Raw genomic sequence first — 18,004 nt, 5'->3', positions numbered from 1 at the left:
CCGGCCAACTTCCAAAGGTACGGGGAAGGGGGGTGGGGGGGTCGGCCAGGGGGGTCGCGGGTCGGTCGGAGGTTCTTGGGGGGGGGGCGGTCGTTGGAGGGAGGGGGGTTTGCGTCGAGGGCAGGAGGGCCTGGGATCCCTCCTGCCCGTAATGTAGTGCGGGGTGGGGTTAGGGGGTCGCCGTGGCCAGGAGGGTTTGGGCTCCCTTCTGGCCCAACTACACAAAGTACGGGGAAGGCGGGTGGGGGTGTCGTGGGGGTCGGCCAGGGGGGTCGCGGGTCGGCTGGGGGACGGGCGGAGGTTCTTGGGGGGGGCGGTCGTTGGGGGGAGGGGGTTTGCGTCGAGGGCAGGAGGACCTGGGATCCCTCCTGCCCGTAATGTAGTGCGGGGTGGGGTTAGGGGGTCGCCGTGGCCAGGAGGATTTGGGCTCCCTCCTGGCCCGATATTGTCGGGGAGTCGGCGGTCCTTTGGGGTGGGGGTGCGAGTGGTCCTGCCGAGGGGGGAGAAGAATCAGACGTCGAGGGGGAGCATCAGGCTTTCAGGATGGGGACAGGACTTCAAGGGGGGACAGGCAGATCTTCAAGGGGGACAGGCAGACCTTCAAGGGGGACAGGACTTCAAGGGGGGACAGGCAGACCTTCAAGGGGGGACAGGCAGACCTTCAAGGGGGGACAGGACTTCAAGGGGGACAGGCACGGAGAGGCGGGGCAGTGCACCGAAAGTCAGGGCGGGTGAACGGTGAGTCGGGGCAACCAGAGGAGAGTCGGGGCAGTGCACCGAAAGTCAGGGTGAGTCGGGGCAACCAGATGAGAGTCGGGGAGGGCGAAAGGAGAGTCGGGGTGGCCAGAGGAGAGTCGGGGAGAGCGAAAGGAGAGTCGGGGTGGCCAGAGGAGAGTCGGGCAGCATGCGCGTTATATGCCTGAGCGCGGTATAGAAAAGTTTTTGTACATATCATCGTGATTTCTGCGCGCTATACCCCTGTGCGCGTTTTACAATGGTGCGCGTTATATCCGCGAAAATACGGTAGTTCCCTTCTTTCGTGCAATTAGGTTAGCCTATGCCCGTTCTTTCATATTCGGTGTCCTTGGATCAACTCTTTGGAACACTCTGTAATACCTTCAACTTGAAACCTCATATCAATGTTTTACAATAGGCTTAAAAACCCCAGTTAACTGTATGGATCTGCAGCACCACCTGATCTGAGAAACCTGATACCGCAGACTAAGGTTTATGGGGTTTCCTTTTGACCTTTTGCCATTATGGCATCCCTTTCCTTATGACTGATGCTGTGGTTTAGAACATTTTTATACATTACACAGATGTTTACAATGAGTGGTGCATCAAGCCTAATAAACCTGGAAATTTAAAAGATTTGTGGTATAAATGCAAAAGAGGCAGGCCTCGTTCAACAGAAAGGAAGCTCTGGGGTCACTGGATGGAGGTGACAGGGGATAGACTCAAGAGTAATCTAAGGAAATTGTTCTTGATGCAAAGGGTGGTAGATGCAGATGAATGTCCTCTCAGATGAAGAATGAATCTAAATTCAAGCAATCATAGGACAAGGATAGAGGATTTATAAGGAAGAGGAACGGAATGTAGAGCCTAGCAGCTGGTACAGATGTGCAGACTGGATACACTAAGGGCTCCTTTTACGAAGGTACGCTAGCGTTTTTAACACAAGCACCGGATTAGCACACGCTATAGCGCGCTAGCCGAAAAACTACCGCTTGCTCAAGAGGAGGCGGTAGCGGCTAGCGCATGCGGCATTTTAGCGCGCTATTCCGCACGTTAAGGCCCTAATGCGCCTTCGTAAAAGGAGCCCTAAATGTCCCTATGTTTCTATTCTTGCTAGAACTATGATTAATAATGTTGTTATATCAGGTTTTATTTTTTATATACATCTTGATAGTCCTAAGAAAGATTCCACAAAGCAAGAGATGGATCAAATCAATCAGGAATTACAAAACATTATTATAGATCAACAATGAATTAAGCAATCAAACATCAAATTTACAAAACAGATTTTCAGCATCAGTCTAAATCTAAAATAATGATCACAGATCTTATAAAAATTGGGAAAGTGGATTCCATAATTCAGCCATGTGATACTGAAAAGGAGAGTTTAGTAGATTTTAAGTTCCTGAAAGCAGTCAAGTAGTGTTATCTGGTAGAAAAGCCCTGTAACAGAGTTGTAATACCTAACAAATATCAAGGAACCTCACCGGCCAAAATTTAAAAAGCCATGACACCTAATTTCAACTGGACTCAGGCAGCCACAGGAAGACAATGAAGTTTGTGACAGAAAGACTGTAATGAATCAAATTTAGATAGACCAAATATTGCCATTTCCTACATGATTATAGAGCCTGCATGCATTTTCACATTAGCACGGTTGTTCAGAAGTGCTTCTATCGACTCAGGATGATACGTTCCCTTGCAAAGTTACTTGAACCAGCCTCCTTGAACACACTGATCCACTCCTTAGTAATCTCTTGTATAAGGGCATTACAAAAAAGGAAATTAGACGGCTTCAGATTGTACAAAACACAGCTATTAAGATCATTTGCGGCGCAAAGAAATACGATCACGTCTCACCCCTTCTGATTAGTGCACATTGGTTAGCAGTTGAACAGAGAATCAGTTATAAAATCCTACTTTTAACATTCACAACAAAATTAAACAACCAACCAGAGTTCATTAACAGACTTTTAATTCCCTATAATACTTTAAAATCTCTTCGTTCAATGTCTCAGAATCTTCTCATCATACCTTCTTTAAAATTGATTAATACGTTGCGCTCCAATAATTTTGCCATCACTGCCCCTACTCTCTGGAATTCGCTGCCTAATCATTTGCGCAGTGAATCCGATATAAAATAATTTAAAGCAAAACTAAAAACATTCTTGTTCCAGGATGCTTTTGGACAACAACTATCCCCTTAAGGACAAAAAATTAAATCAAAATTATTACTTTTTACCCTAACCTATTGTATTTTCCCTTTTTTGATGCACTTTTCTTTAACGATTGTAGTTCTTCCCCACTTTCCCATTGTTTGAAGTAGGTCTATACGTCTTATCAGTGCTTTATTATGACACTTGGATTTTAGCCAGTATCCCCAGTTTTAATATGTTTTTATGTAATTTTAAATTGTATACCGCTTAGAAACCTGATTAAGCGGTTTAAAAAAAATCTTTTAATAAACTTGAAACTTGATAATAAACTTGTACAATTTTTATTTTAAAAAGCAGAAATGCAAAGTTACATGACAATTAAAATCACCAATAACCCAAATAGGACAGCCCTTGTGGTAGACAGCCAAGCTGAACACCTTTCATCAGCATTTCTCAAGATATCCTTGTTATAGGGACGGGAAGGGAGACGTATACTGCCTTTTTGCGGCTTTGGCATTTCAAAGGCTGAGATTCAAAATGGTGGGCACTGGAAGATTTAGAGCTCCTTTTACAAAGGTGCGTTAGGGCCTTAACGAGCGGAATAGCGCACGCAAAAATGCCCCGTGCGTCAGCCGCTACCACCCCCTTTTGAACAGGTGGTAGTTTTTCAGGTAGCGCGCGATAATCCGGTGCGTGCGCTAAAAACACTAACGCACCTTTGTAAAAGGAGCCCTAAGTGATTTGCCCAGGGTCACAAAGAGCAGCACTGGGATGTGATCTCACAACCTCTGGGTGCGGAGGCAGCAGCTCTACCGGTGAGCCACACCTTGACGGTGTCAGGTTAAAAGCGCGCCGGGACAAAGGCGCGCCCAAACAATTGAGCGCAGCGCGGAGGCGCGCGCCACTCAAAATTAATGTTTTTAGGGCTCCGACGGGGGGGCGTGTACTTAATAGACATCGCGCTGCGTTGTGGGGGTGTTGTGGGGGTGTGGGGGATTGTAACCCTCCAAATTTTACTGAAAACTTCACTTTTTCCCTGTTTTTAGGGAAAAAGTTAAGTTTACAGTAAAATGTGGAGGGTTACAACCCCCCAAACCCCCCATAACGCCGGCGCGATGTCTATTAAGTAAAGTGGGGGGGTTCCCCAACAAAACCCCCCATCGGAGCCCCTAAAAACAGTAATTTTGAGCGGTGCGCGCCTCCGCGCTGCGCTCAATTGTCCGGGCGCGCCTTTGTCTTTCGCGCCGTTGTCTATGAATCCACCTTCACACCTTCTAGAGGACTTTTTTCCTTCACCCTGACTGTTCAGGGCTGTTGCAAGTAATGCTTACCTCCTTCCAGCAGCATGCCCTTAAAGACACACAAATTTTCTCCACCGCAGTGCTGCTGAAGAGCTTTTATTTCATCTCTGTAGTCAATGTCATCATGGCACAAATGCACACTTCTTCCAAGATATACCATTTTAATAGTCACATTGCTGTGTACTGAAATTTTATGAAATTTACCCAAATCCTTTGAAAGAAATTAAAAGACTGTATCAATCCACATGATCTCATCCCAGACACACATATACAAAAGGCTAAATTCAGTAAATGGTGCAGAAAAAAAAATCGGAGCTCAATGCTCTTCTGCTGTATAATGGACGCTCAAACATGAGTGCCTATTATAGAACAGCTTGTCAATTTATCCAAACGACACTCAATTTTTATATATAAATGTTCTTGTGAGGATCACCAATAGAACTTTCACCAAGATATATATCAAACTCAATATATACCTCAAACTTCTCACCTCTAACGTATGACCCCTAGCTCCTCAGAAGTACCACCTGGGCTCAAAAGCTTTCACAGCCCTAGGCTTTATGTATTAACCTCCTCACTGGAGCCGTTATCAATTTTTGCTCACAAACTTTATTTTTAGCTTTTCATTGTGGTCTTCTTTTGAGGGAAATAGGAGCCAACATGTTTCACCCACAGAAGGTTTTTTTTCAAGGCTTATCATCCCTTAGCAAGCTTTACACCGACATATATGACCACTGAATGTTGATTCAAAAAAGTTTGTGAGTAAAAATTGATAACGGCTCCAGTGAGTGAGCCTAGGGCTGTGAAAGCTTTTCAGTCCAAGGTGGTACTTCTGAGGATCCAGGGGTCATACATTAGAGGTGAGAAGTTTGAGGTATATATTGAGCTTGAAATATATCTTGGTGGGAGCATTATAGAACAGCATCATAGAAACAGAAACATGACGGCAGATAAAGGCCAAATGGCCCATCCAGTCTGCCCATCCGCAGTAACCATTATCTCTTCCTCTCTCTAAAAGATCCCCTATCCCAGGCTTTCTTCAATTCAGACACAGTCTCTGCCTCCACCACCCCTTCCGGGAGACTGTTCCACGCATCTACCACCATCTATGTCCAAATTTATGCCAGCTGAAATCAAGCATAATTCCCAGCACCTAATTTGGGTGCACTTTCCTGATACTCTATAACACTGCGTGCATATTTTAAGAATATCCGCCCATGCTCCTCCCATGGACATGCTCCCTTTCAGGTTGCACGCTATGGGAATTGGGTGCACACTGTTATAAAGTAGGGTGTAGCAAGAGGTGCCCAAAAAATTCAAATTGGCGCCAATTAGTGTAAATTAGCACCAAACTGACTTGTTAGTTGATTTAGGGCTTCTTTTATCATGCCTTAGTAGTGAGTACCATGCAGCAAATGCACCGAAGCCCATTCAATCCCTACAGGTTTTACTGCATTTAGGGCTGATTCTCCAAACAGGCGTCCCAATTAGAGGCAGTGGTAGGCATCCTACTGTCGTCTCATAGCCAATCGGGATGTACGTTCTTTTTAAAAATGCAGGTGAGGAGGGGTACCTACATTGTAGGTGTATGTCGCGTGCCTATAGGCACCCAAGGTGTAGCATGGGCTCCATTGGAAGTCACCTTGGGCATCCATAAGCATTCCTACACGTCTCCATAGGCGCGAGACAGACGCCTTAAATGTAGGCCTGTAAAATTCTGGCCTACATTTAAAGCGTCTGTTAGTAAAAGTAGACGTGATTCTCTATATGACGCCAATGTGTGATTGGCACGTGATCGGCGGCCGCCAAAATTGGCGTCCTTTAGAGAATCAGGCCCTTAATGCGCTAGTCCACGCCATTCGGCTTGGTAATAAAGACCCTTAGTTGGGTGCATACCTTGGAATGAAATATAGAATCTGAGGGATAGGGGCTATTTACAGATACCTATTGGATCTGATTAACTAGTATTCCAGCGAGGAAAATAGGCATCTGTTTTCCTTTACAAAATATACACCAAACAGGGTAGATACGTGTATGTACATTTATTTAATTTGTTTTTATAGCCCGTTCTCCCTAGGAGCCCAGAATGAGTTACAAGAATACATATACAGTAGCACTGAAGACATTTGACAATATAGGCAAAGCACGTTTTTTTCAAATGGCCTTTCCAAATTGAGTAATTGAATTTGGCACTGCAGTCTGCGTTGACTTGTATTAATTTGTATTTATATATTTTTACATTTTTTTATTTTAGTTGTAATATGTTTTAGAAATGTCGATTTCTTTCCTTTTTATTATTTAGTAGAGTTCTTTTCACTAATTTTAATTAAGTTATAAGGCGGTCTATAAAGATTTTTTTTTTAAGTTCAAATTTTTTATTATGAGTTTAGAAAAATACAAAAGTACAAAAGAGGAAAATATGTACGGTCAATATAACAATGGAAGCTGGAAACAGTGGAACAAAAACAAAATCTTGTTATACAGTCTATTGAATACATAACCACTGACCGAAAAAACTAGAAAGCATGGGCATATAATGACATAATAGGAATCAAGGGAGGCAAATAAAAACGGAACCAATAATAGGAGCAAAAGAGACAGGAGTGTCTACATAGTGGCTTGAACATATTGATCAAGAAATTTCCATGGTGACATGCGACAAGGTGCCTGAAGGTACAATCGAGAAATACATTTCTTTTCAAAAGCATAGGATTCATGTTTATGATAAAGGCATAAAGAGTTCCACCAAAAGGTATAGTCGAGCATGGATGATGATTTCCAATTTTTTAGAATATGCTTAAGAGCAGTTGCAATCATAGTATCAATCAGTTTGGAAGGGCACTTTGATATATTGAAGCATGGATGTTGGGATCGAAGAATGATAATATCAAAGGTGAGGTCTGAGGTGCAAGAGGTGATAGTTTTGATAGTAGTCCAAATACGAAACCAGAAGAGACGGACTTCTTTACAGTGGAAGAGCATGTGATCAATAGTACCTTCTTCCAGCAAACAGTTCCAACATTTGGGATCAGGTTTGAGTTTAGCTTTCCACATGCGGAACGGGGTCCAAACTGCGTTCCACATGACAAAAAATAAGGATTGAGAGACTCTGAATGACATCAAGGGTCTATTCGTTGAGGACCATAGGAGATCCCAATTAATTTCAGTTAGTGGAGTTGTCAGCTTGCTTTCCCAATGTTTCATAGCTTGAGGAGAAAAGATGGTCTCGTAAGATAGAATAGAAAAGGGAAATCGCCCTACCTCCTGATAAGGCTACTTTAGACCATCTTCGAACAGTAGACATCGAGTCATTATAGTCAAAACGGATATTAGCATTGGAGATAATTGAAGTGAGAAGAAGCCATTGTGGGTGAGTCTGTGGAGAAAGCGAGTGTGAAGAGCAAATAGAGGAAAAGGGAATAATCAGATCAGAAGAAAACAGTTGATGTACAAACCAAAAGCCAGATTGTTGCCATTTTTTCCAGGAAATGGGTTTGCCATTACTTTTTAGCTTAGAGTTATTCCAGAGAGATGTATGGGGACTATCTTTAATAGAAATTTGTGCCGCAGTATCTAAAAAGTGAAGTGCATGCTGTGTCGCACTCAGCAAGGAATATCTCCTCAAGTGTCTAGGAATGGTCATGGTAATGAGGGCAGAAATCGGGAGAGCGGTACAAAAGAAGTGTTCCATCTCAAGCCAGGGTGGAGAAATGGAAGATTGAGACTGATGTAGCCAGTGAGTCCCATATTTAGCCAGAGAGGCAACATAATATAAGTAGAAATCAGGGAGATTCATGCCTCCATGGATCTTAGTAAGAGCAATTCGAGGTTTTTTATTATTCCAAATGAAATCGGATAATTTTGTATTAATCCATTTAAAAAGCGGTTGTTTACAAATAACAGGAAGCATGGATAAGATATAGGTAATTTGAGGGGCTAGTGACATTTTAATGGATGCAATTCTGCCCCACCATGATAAATAAAGGGGAGACCATTTAGACATGATTTGGGTAATAAGGCATTTGACTCTAGATATATTAAGGTCTTGGATGAGGGCAGGATCTTTATGAATTAGGATGCCTAGATATTTGATAGGATCGGAGGACCACTTGAAAGGGAAATGAGCCATAAATATTTTAATAAACAAACAGGAAGATAGTATGAGGTTATAAAGTTTTTTCCTCTTCAGGCTGAGGGTTGTATTGTTATTGAATTGTTATTTGACAGTGTATGGATGTGCAGATTCTTTTAATTTTGTTTTTATTACATTTTTGTTTGGCATTTGGACTGATTTTATATGTGTGCATTGTTCCCCGCCTAGATTTGTAGATAGGCGGGTTATAAATAATTTTAAATAAAAAATAAATAAGACATTAGATGGCTTATACATGTCCCAGGAGGCCTTGAGCAGTCAGGGTAGGCAAGCATTTACACCAGCTGTAGGACTGACATAGAGCCTAAGTTATGGTGATATGTGCCTAACTTACGAGGGGGTGCTGAAAAATTCTCAGCCCAAACCACCAACTTCCTAAATTCTGAGATGGGGAATAATCAAAACAAAAGTCTAAGTATGTTTTGGGCCTAGGGCGCTAGTCACCCAAATTAGCAACGTTGAAAGTCCATTCTCGAAAAATAAGTCCAAAATCTTCTTTTTTTCAAAAATCATCTACTTCTACGTCCAGCTGTTTGATCGTCCACACCACCACTACATCTATCTTTATACCACATTCTCGTCCAAAAAATCATCCAAGTCCCAAACACCTAGAACAAGACCTTTTGGACGTGGGATGGGCCAGCAAAGTGATGGACTGGAACACCCAGACATGGTATCAGAGTAGTGGGGGCACCTTACAGGGCACTGCTGTGAACTTCACAAAAAAGGGTGCCACATAAACATCTCACCACATCTCCCTTGCAGGTCATGGTGAGCCCCCCCAAAACCCACTATACCCACCTATCTACAACTCCAATAGCCCTTATGGCTGCAGGTGCCACCTATATGGCAGTTCAGTAGGGTTTGGGGATTTTTTTGGTGGACTCACATTTTCCATCATGAATGCAATGGTTAGAATGGCTTATGGGCCTGGGTCCTCCTCTTTATGGTTCACTAGCCCATCCCCCAGAATACTTAAGCCACCTCTGTGCAGCTCTACTAGAATTTCCTATGCCAGGTGGTGATGTTCTGGAGGCAGATATGTACCTTTTTATTTGAATGTCATCTTTATATAATAGCGCGTAACAAGATGCCAGTCTTTTGAAGCAAGAATAACATATCAAGTTGTTCAGGGAGGGGAGAGAATATGAACAAAATTCATGGTCCTTATCTTATAAAGTGCCCCCAAGCTACTGTATAATTGAAGTCTGCAGCTATCTGCAGTGGTCTCCACAACGTTTGAGAAGAAAATGCCATAAACCCACAATAAGCATCTCTTCTAGACTGGTCAAATATATACAACATAAAAACAGCAAAGAAAGATAATTTAGCCACTTACAGTCAGACAGTACTTAGGAAAGGTACTGGACTATGTGCATTGTCTGACTTGTAGGGGTACCACAAACCCGGAAGCCATACAACAGTAGGAGTGTAAAGGTTTTTCCAAATGGCTCTCACATAAAAGCTAAGGGGGAGAGTTAATTAAGGTATGACCACTGTTATCAAGCAGCCCCAGCACCATTACCTCCCTCACCATTTCATGTGCTCTACTAAGAACTAGATCTAGAATTGCTTCACCCCTTGTTGGTTCCTGAACCAGCTGCTCCATAAAGCAGACCTTGATGTCATCAAGGAATTGATCTTCCTAGTATGCCCTGATGATATATTTACCCAGTCAATATCAGAGTAGTTGAAGTCACCCATTATTACTGTGTTACCCAGTTTGTTAGCCTCCCTAATTTCTGATAACATTTCAGCATCTGTCCGTTCATCCTGATCAGATGGACGGTAGTACACACCTATCGTTATCCTTTTCCTCCTTACACACAGAATTTCTACCCTTAGGGATTCTGCTCCTGTAGAATTTACAGTCCATTCAATTCAAGGCCCTCCTTAACTAATCAACTCAAGCACAGAGTGCATGTATAATTCAAGATAAAGCAGAATACAGTATTATTTTTTGTAAGGTTTTTCTTAATTTAAAAAAGAACTCCTCAAGTATTTTTGGTTCTGCCTTGAATGATGTTTAATTTTTTAAAATACTGATTATCTGCAAAATACAAAGCAAAAACCTGATCAAATTAATCTGACTCCTAAAAACAGCATAGGAAGTAGGAAAATTCATTATGGCTCAGTATAAATACATTCAACTACCTTTGGTGAAAGCTGATCCAACTCATTTGGTGCAGTGGCCGAATGAAACCTTCTTCCTCTTGGCCCATATCTGGTATTTTTCACACTTTTAGTACTTCTTTTGGGTGGAGGTGGAACAGGTGTTGCAAAATTGTTTATAACGGGGAGCTGATAGGGAGATGGTCCTCCTATAGATTGATTCATTGCTCTCATGAGCATCAGAATATCTTTATCCACCTGTAATTATATTTAGCATGTTAAAAAAAACCTCTAATAATTGCTGCTGTATTACACAAGATTGTATAACCAGAGGCCTAAGCCATTTTCCTGTAGATGCAGAATGGAAGAAACCTTACACCTAGACCAGGATTGTAAAAGCAATTGTGAATTGTTATTCTATCGTTAATACCTAATAATCTATTTATGACTCTATGTAAACTGGTTCCAATGCAAGAAACAATTAAAGACTCAGCTGTTTGTCACTGCATTCCTGTGATTTATTGACTTATCACAAATTGTTAGCTATGGAGTTTTTAAGATTTCAATTTGTATTCTATTTTATGTACGTTCTTATTGATGTAAACCGTTTAGTTTTATAAATGATATACAAAAAAAAAAAAAAGTTTTAAATAAATAAATCACAACTTAAAATGGAGACACTTTGACCAGGTATGTTTCAGGAGATAATTATACAAAAATAGTAAAAAGGGCAGAAGTCTTGTAGGCAAGATTTACTATGGACTACAGCATCATTCTGGCTTGGGCCACACATACGAGGTACATAGATCCGTATTGGCTTCTCTTCCACAGGACAATGACTTGGGAACTGTGATTAACAAAGGAGCTAAGGTCTTGAAACTCAACTCAACAACAGACATCAAAGTGTTTCAGAAAGAAATCAAAACATTTCTTTTCAAAAAACACGTCCTTACTTAATATTCCCCTCCCCAATCGCACATGCACTCTCCCCAGCAAATAACACACTAGTCATCCCCTTGAACCTCATTTACCAAAAATATCCAAACTCCTAAATAAGCATCTCCCTTAGGTATCCACTTAACTGATTCCTTCAAAGTTAGGAACCTTTCTTCAGTTGCCTATATTGTTTTCCCCACTGAACCTTGTAACTACTTGAACCCTGTCAAGTTATTCTATCGATAAATCAAGATATCTTATACTTGTATTTCTATACCACAACATGTAATTTACTTAAATCGTTGTAATGTAATTCGGTAATGTCCTGATCTCTTTTAATTGTAATCCGCTTAGAACCGCAAGGCACAGGCGGAATAGAAATCACAAATGTAATGTAATGTAATAACTGAGCAGCAAGTGTGCTGGGGTCCACTGAGATGGAATATGGGGAACAGGAAGCTATCCAGCCAGGTCTAATTAGGCTACAACTAGCATATGATTCAGACCACTTCAAGGAGGATATCCACAAACAAGAAGAGAGGCAGCTAAAGAGATGGCACATTTTACCTTTGGGAACTGCTTAGCAAACTAAAGCCCCTTTTCATCAAGCCACGTTAGGGGTTTTTATCGCTAGCCGCCAGGGTAAAAGCTCCAAAGCTCATAGCTATGACTGACGGAGCTTTTACCACAGCAACCGGCGATTAAAAAAACCCTCATGCGGCTTGATAAAAAGGGGCCTAATTCTCAAGTGCGTTAATGTGATCATGAGCGATTAAAACTTGTGAATTTGAGTGTGATAGGGATATCACAAAATGTAAGCAAACCAGGTAATAGGATGCAAAAGTATGCAAAGTGACTCAATATCTACCAGTATCATGAAGTATGTGTATTAGAATAAATCACTGGCCCTCGGTGGTATTGTAATGTTTTCTTTTTTAGGACCACCGTGAAGAACCAACATGTGTGGCTTGATTTGTTCTGTGTTTTATTTGTTATCTAATGTGTTGAAAATCAAATAAAAATTTATTGGAAATAAAAAAGATGTATCCAGCTGGACAGTGCATGGGGGGGGGGGGGGGGGAGAGAGAGTTGTAGGGCTGGATCTGACACAATCCCTGTTTCAGCAAACTTTGCCTTCTTCAGGAGTCCATATGTCTTCTATGTAGTTCTGTTCAAAGAATGACTTAGTTCTTTGAAGTGTGAGATAATAAAATTTGCAGACGACACCAAACTATTTGGTGGAGCTCGGACTAAAGAGATTGCGAAGAATTGCAAAGGGACTTGAACAAACTAGAGGAATGGGCGATGAAATGGCAGATGAAGTTCAATGTTGAGAAATGTAAGGTATTACATGTGAGAAACAGAAACCCGAGGTACAACTATACGATGGGAGGGATGTTATTGAATGAGAGTACCCAAGAAAGGGACTTGGGGGTAATGGTGGGCATGACAATGAAGCCGACGGCACAGTTTGCAGCGGCCGCTAAGAAGGCAATTAGAATGCTAGGCATAATCAAGAAGGGTGTTACAACCAGAACGAAAGAAGTTATCCTGCCGTTGTATCGGACGATGGTGCATCCGCATCTGGAGTACTGCGTCCAATATTGGTCGCCATACCTTAAGAAGCATATGGCGATACTCGAGAGGATTCAGAGGACAGCGACACGTCTGATAAAATGTATGGAAAACCTTTCATATGCTGAGAGATTGGAAAAACTGGGACTCTTTTCCCTGGAGAAGAGGAGACTTAGAGGGGATATGATAGAGACTTACAAGATCATGAAGGGCATAGAGAGAGTAGGGAGGGACAGATTCTTCAAACTTTTGAAAAATAAAAGAACAAGAGGGCATTCGGAAAAGTTGAAAGGGGACAGATTCAAAACAAATGCTAGGAAGTTCTTCTTTACCCAATGGACTGCTGGGCACGATGGACCTCAAGTCTGACCCAGCAGAGGCATTGCTTATGTTCTTATGTTCAATAAGCCAATACAGTGGGACTTTGGTTTGCGAGCATAATTCGTTCCAGAAGCATGCTTGTAAACCAAAGTGCTCATATATCAAAGCACATTTCCCCATAGAAAACAATGGAAACACGGGCGATTCGTTCCACATCCCAAAAAAGACACCCCCTCCCCACCCCCTCGAGGCTACTGGTACGCTTCCACCCCACCCCCGTGAACCGGCATCACCCACCCCACCCCCGCCCAAACCCTTACTGCGATCGGGTACTGGCATGCAGCACCAACCCACAGGACATGCCAGTGCCCAAAAAGCCTGCCGGCTTGCCGCTGATTCTGCTGAGCCTTGAGCATCTGTGCATGATCAAGGCCTTCTGGCTCCCGAAGAGTCAGCGGCAAGTGGCATGCAGCAGCTCTTTGGGCACCAGCACGTCCTGTGGGTTGGTGCTGCGTGCCAAAAATGCTTTATAGTGCAATGGACCATGGCTACTAATGAATTTCTTCCATTTTAATTATATAAGAACATCCATTATTAAAGCTAAACTACTTGGTTTTATTATTAGTACATTGGTGGTTGTTACAGGTTACAGATGCTTAATGACTGGGAGGAGAATGTGGTACAGTGGTTAGAGCTTGTGGGGCCAACCCCGCGATGCTCCCTATGACCCTGGGCAAGTCACTTAATCCTCCACTGCCTCAGGTACATTAGAGAGATTGTGAGCCCACCGGGACAGAGACAGGAAAAATGCTAGAAGTAACTGTATGTAATCCGCTTTGACTGTGATTGTGAAACTACAAAAAAAAAAAAAATAAATAAAAAGGCTGTCTACAAGTCCCCATCCCTTTCCCTAATGAAGAAGAGAGGAAAGAAAACAAAGGCAAAAATATTAATTAGGAGTAGCTGTTGGTATTTCACCAGAATTTAAAGACATAGGACCCGATATGCAAAATGACCGGCTGAATCACTTGGTTGGGGCTAGTCACTAATATTCAACAGCACTTAACTGGCTAAGTGCCACTGAATATCGTGGTTAGCACCAAAACAAAGTCCACTACGTGGGGGGTATTCCAAGGATAGAGTCAGCACTTGGACACTTAAGTGCTGATATTAGTGTTTAATGTTTAAAAGCACTTGATATTACCACCTTTCACTTTTTTTTTTTTTTTTACAATCAAAGTGATTCATAAATAATAAAAACATATTAAGAAAGAAAAGGAGATGGGACTTGTGTACTGTATTTTCTGTGTGGTTTACACAGTCAAAGAGGTTTGCATATTTTAGACATATTTTGCATATTTTGTAGCCGGGGCAATGGAGTGGTTCGTGACTTGCCCAGAGTCACAAGAAGCTGCAGTGGGAATCAAACTCACAACCTTAGGGTGCCGAAGCAGATGCTCTAACCACCAGGCTACTCCTCTATTGAGCTACATCATCAATGAAAAGCAGAGAACCAGGTTTACCACATAAACTGTCCTATTTTTACGTGGTAACCCTTGGCTGCTGAAGTGATGAATATCTGTTTAAGCAGCTATGTGTTAGCCAGCATAAAAATAGCCAGATATTCAGAGCAGAAGGCTACAAGGTCATGGCTTTGAATATCTGGAAATAACGCCATCAGCAGTGAACAAAACGCTCACCGCTAATGGCTGAATATTGACCCCAAAGTCTAGAAAGAAGACAATGTCTTTCATATTCATTCCAACCATTATATTTCTTGTACAAAAGATATCTAACCCCTCTTGGATGGTCCAGTTCATAAGCAGAGCTTTTTTGGTTGGGTTCTGTAGAACTCTTTGCTGCTGTTCCTACCGCAGCAGTGTTGTGAAGTGGCTGAAGTCGGGTCGGGAGTTGCATGTTTGCCGGTGCGGTCTTTGGTCGAGGAGATGATGACTGTGAAATTCAGAAAATTAAAAAAAAAAAAAAAAAAAAAAGCACAGAAAGATAATTTGGTGATTCTGTTTATTCATCCTTTTAAATAAATTCGCATTGCTTGCAGAACACTAAGGGCTCCTTTTACTAAGGTGCGCTAGCATTTTTAGCACGCGCTAGCCAAAAAATTACCGCCTGCTTAAAAGGAGGCGGTAGTGGCTAGCGCGCACTAAAACCGCTAGCGCGCCTTTGTAAAAGGAGCCCTAAAATATCCACAGTAACTTTGCTACTTCACATCAGTGGTTTCCTTATACTCAACTACCATATCATCGACAAGGGAAAAAAATGTGTTTTTATTGGGATCAAAGCATACACCAAATAAAACTGAAATGGAACAACTGGATAAGTTTCCATCCACCTGCGTCAATAACTGATAGGAGCAACTCTGGCATCAATTAAAGATATGAGATCTCCACCAAATTTGCAAACCTACGTACATTTATCAATATTAGACTATTCCTCTCTACAAAACTGTTTAAAACTCTGTCAAGGTCCTCAGGGAGTGCTGATGGATAGTCATTTTCAATTCATGCTTCAGATTTTCAATTGGATTGACGTCAGGCTTTTACGGGGCTACTCAAATATTTAAAACTTAAAACTACATTATTTCTAGAAGTGATTCAATAAAAGATATGTTGTTGCCTGCTAGTTTTAGGATAAATGATATTGTGAAGATTTATAAAATCTGGGTTTTAAGATGTAATTATTCATCTTTAATGTAAGATATTTGTATAAGTCTTGTTTGTTTTATTGTATGTATGTAACTTTTGTAATTCTGCTTTGGAATAAGCGGTTGATAAATCTTATAGATAAATAGATTTATCAATTTTAGCCAATCCACTGTCGTACTGGCTGTGTCTTTCAGATCATTATCATAAAATGAACTGCTGTCACAGTTTCAGCTTTTTTGTCGAGGGCAGCAGGTTTTCTTCAGAGACTTTTCTGTATTTTTCTCCGTTCACTGCCCCAGTCCCAGCCAATGATTTGAGACTGTCATCATCAAGCTTCACAGTGGTGTTTTGTGTGTGATATGCTGAGTTGGGTTTGTGCCACACAAAACTTTACATTCAGGCCAAAGAGTTCTCTTTTAGTTCTGTCAGGCCACAAATCTTTTGCCACTTGGCTACAGCATTTTTAGTTAGGAGTTTTGGGATAGATCATTGTTATACAGATGAGGCTAAATTCAATAAATGGCGCTGAAATTTAGGTGAGAAAAATAATATCTGCATAAGTTGAATGAAAAAATTAAATTAATCACCAAAAATCATTAATCAAAAGGTGCCAGTGAGAGGATATGATATCGAAATATAACTATTTCGATAAACTATCAAGGTAAATGGAGAAAAGACCTCCATGTTCACTGGAATATAGAATAAATCAATACCCCAAGAACTCTCCTCCTGCTTCAAAGTTAAAGTTCAGCAGGAAACACATCCAAAGTCATGGTAAAGGAGTTTTTCTTTGACCTCCTCTAGAGATAGAATAAGAGCTGAGGGGGTATGAAGCCTGTAGTTTGCATGCATAAGTGCTAGGCACTATTCTCTAAAATTACTGCACCAGTTGCTTACCCCCAGATTCTATAAAGTTCGTCCAGATTTGGGCATGGATCCCATATCCATGCACAAATAGTTACTTAACCCCCACTCCCCCCCCCCATTTACAAAATCGTAGCACTTATTTTAGCATCGTTTGCAGGGGTAACAGCTCCAACGCTTATACGAATTCTATGAGCATCGGAGATGTTACCCCTGTGCCTGCGCTATAAACTGCGCAACGGTTTTGTAAAAAGGGAGGTTAATAAGCTGTTAATAATCTTCTTTATTACACCTATATTTAGGTGCAAATCTCTAGAATCTTCCCCTTAGTTTTTAATGTAGTTTTGTTTCATGATTTGTGACTTTATGAATGGTTTAACTTGCTCTGATTCGATGAATAAAGTTTCCTTTCCTTCCTTCAAATAGTTTTCAAAGCGGGCTAGTGACTTCCTTCTTGCCACCCTACCATGAAGTCAGATGTCAGGAGTGAATTGAAATATTGTGCCACATACGTACTTTGACCATTCTTGGCTAAGGTTCTCTCAGAGTTGCCACTGCCCTTTTGGTTGCCTCCCTAATCCAATCCTTCTTGTTGAGTTATCCATTTTGGAGAAGCAACCAGAGTTACATAGGGTCTTTGTGCTGCCATACAGCTTTCTACTTGCTACTACTATTACTTATATAGCGTTGAAAGGCGTACCCAGTGCTGTATATTTTGACATTTATAGACGGTCCCTGTTCAGAAGAGCATACAATCTAACTTGGACAGACAGAGATGACATATAGGGTTGGGGATGCAGATCCCAAGGAGAGAGGAGTTAAGAGTTGAAAGCACTCTCAAAAAGGTGGGCCTTTAACTGGGCCTTGAACACTGCCAGAGACGGAGCCTGCTGTAGGGATTTGTGCAGCTTGTTCCGAGCATATGGTGCCTCCTTCTTACTTCTTAATAATCGTCATGACTGTGTTCTGAGAGATATTCAAGGACTTTGCAATTCTTTTATCGTATTATTCAATCTACTTTTTCACAGCATTGCCCCAGAGTTCTTTTGTCAGTTCCTTGGTGCTCACGGTTCAGTCTTTGCTTTGAAATGTACTGCCCAGCAGAAGAGACCAACAGGATTGCCAAATTTTATCCTATCATGTGAGCCAATACAGTTTACCAGATATGGAGCATCTCCACTTGTCCCC

General features: G+C 41.6%; 1 protein-coding gene across 6 annotated transcripts in view; it reads right to left on the bottom strand.

Annotated features, from left to right (window-relative positions):
- The window catches only part of ERICH3 (glutamate rich 3), a 129,509-nt gene that overhangs the window by 49,595 nt on the left and 61,910 nt on the right, over positions 1-18,004 (bottom strand). For all 6 annotated transcript variants that reach the window (XM_033916398.1, XM_033916397.1, XM_033916400.1 and 3 more), the window contains 3 exons: positions 15,087-15,242; positions 10,500-10,715; positions 4,223-4,403 (listed from right to left, as the gene is read on the bottom strand). In XM_033916398.1, the coding sequence (XP_033772289.1) occupies positions 4,223-4,403; positions 10,500-10,715; positions 15,087-15,242 (553 nt within the window). The remainder of the gene's footprint in view (positions 1-4,222; positions 4,404-10,499; positions 10,716-15,086; positions 15,243-18,004) is intronic.

This window comes from Geotrypetes seraphini, chromosome 12 (genome assembly GCF_902459505.1).
Source record: "Geotrypetes seraphini chromosome 12, aGeoSer1.1, whole genome shotgun sequence".
Lineage (NCBI taxonomy): Eukaryota > Metazoa > Chordata > Amphibia > Gymnophiona > Dermophiidae > Geotrypetes > Geotrypetes seraphini.
The sequence above is the reverse complement of the archived record's forward strand: the minus strand, read 5'-3'. Positions and strand labels throughout refer to the sequence as shown.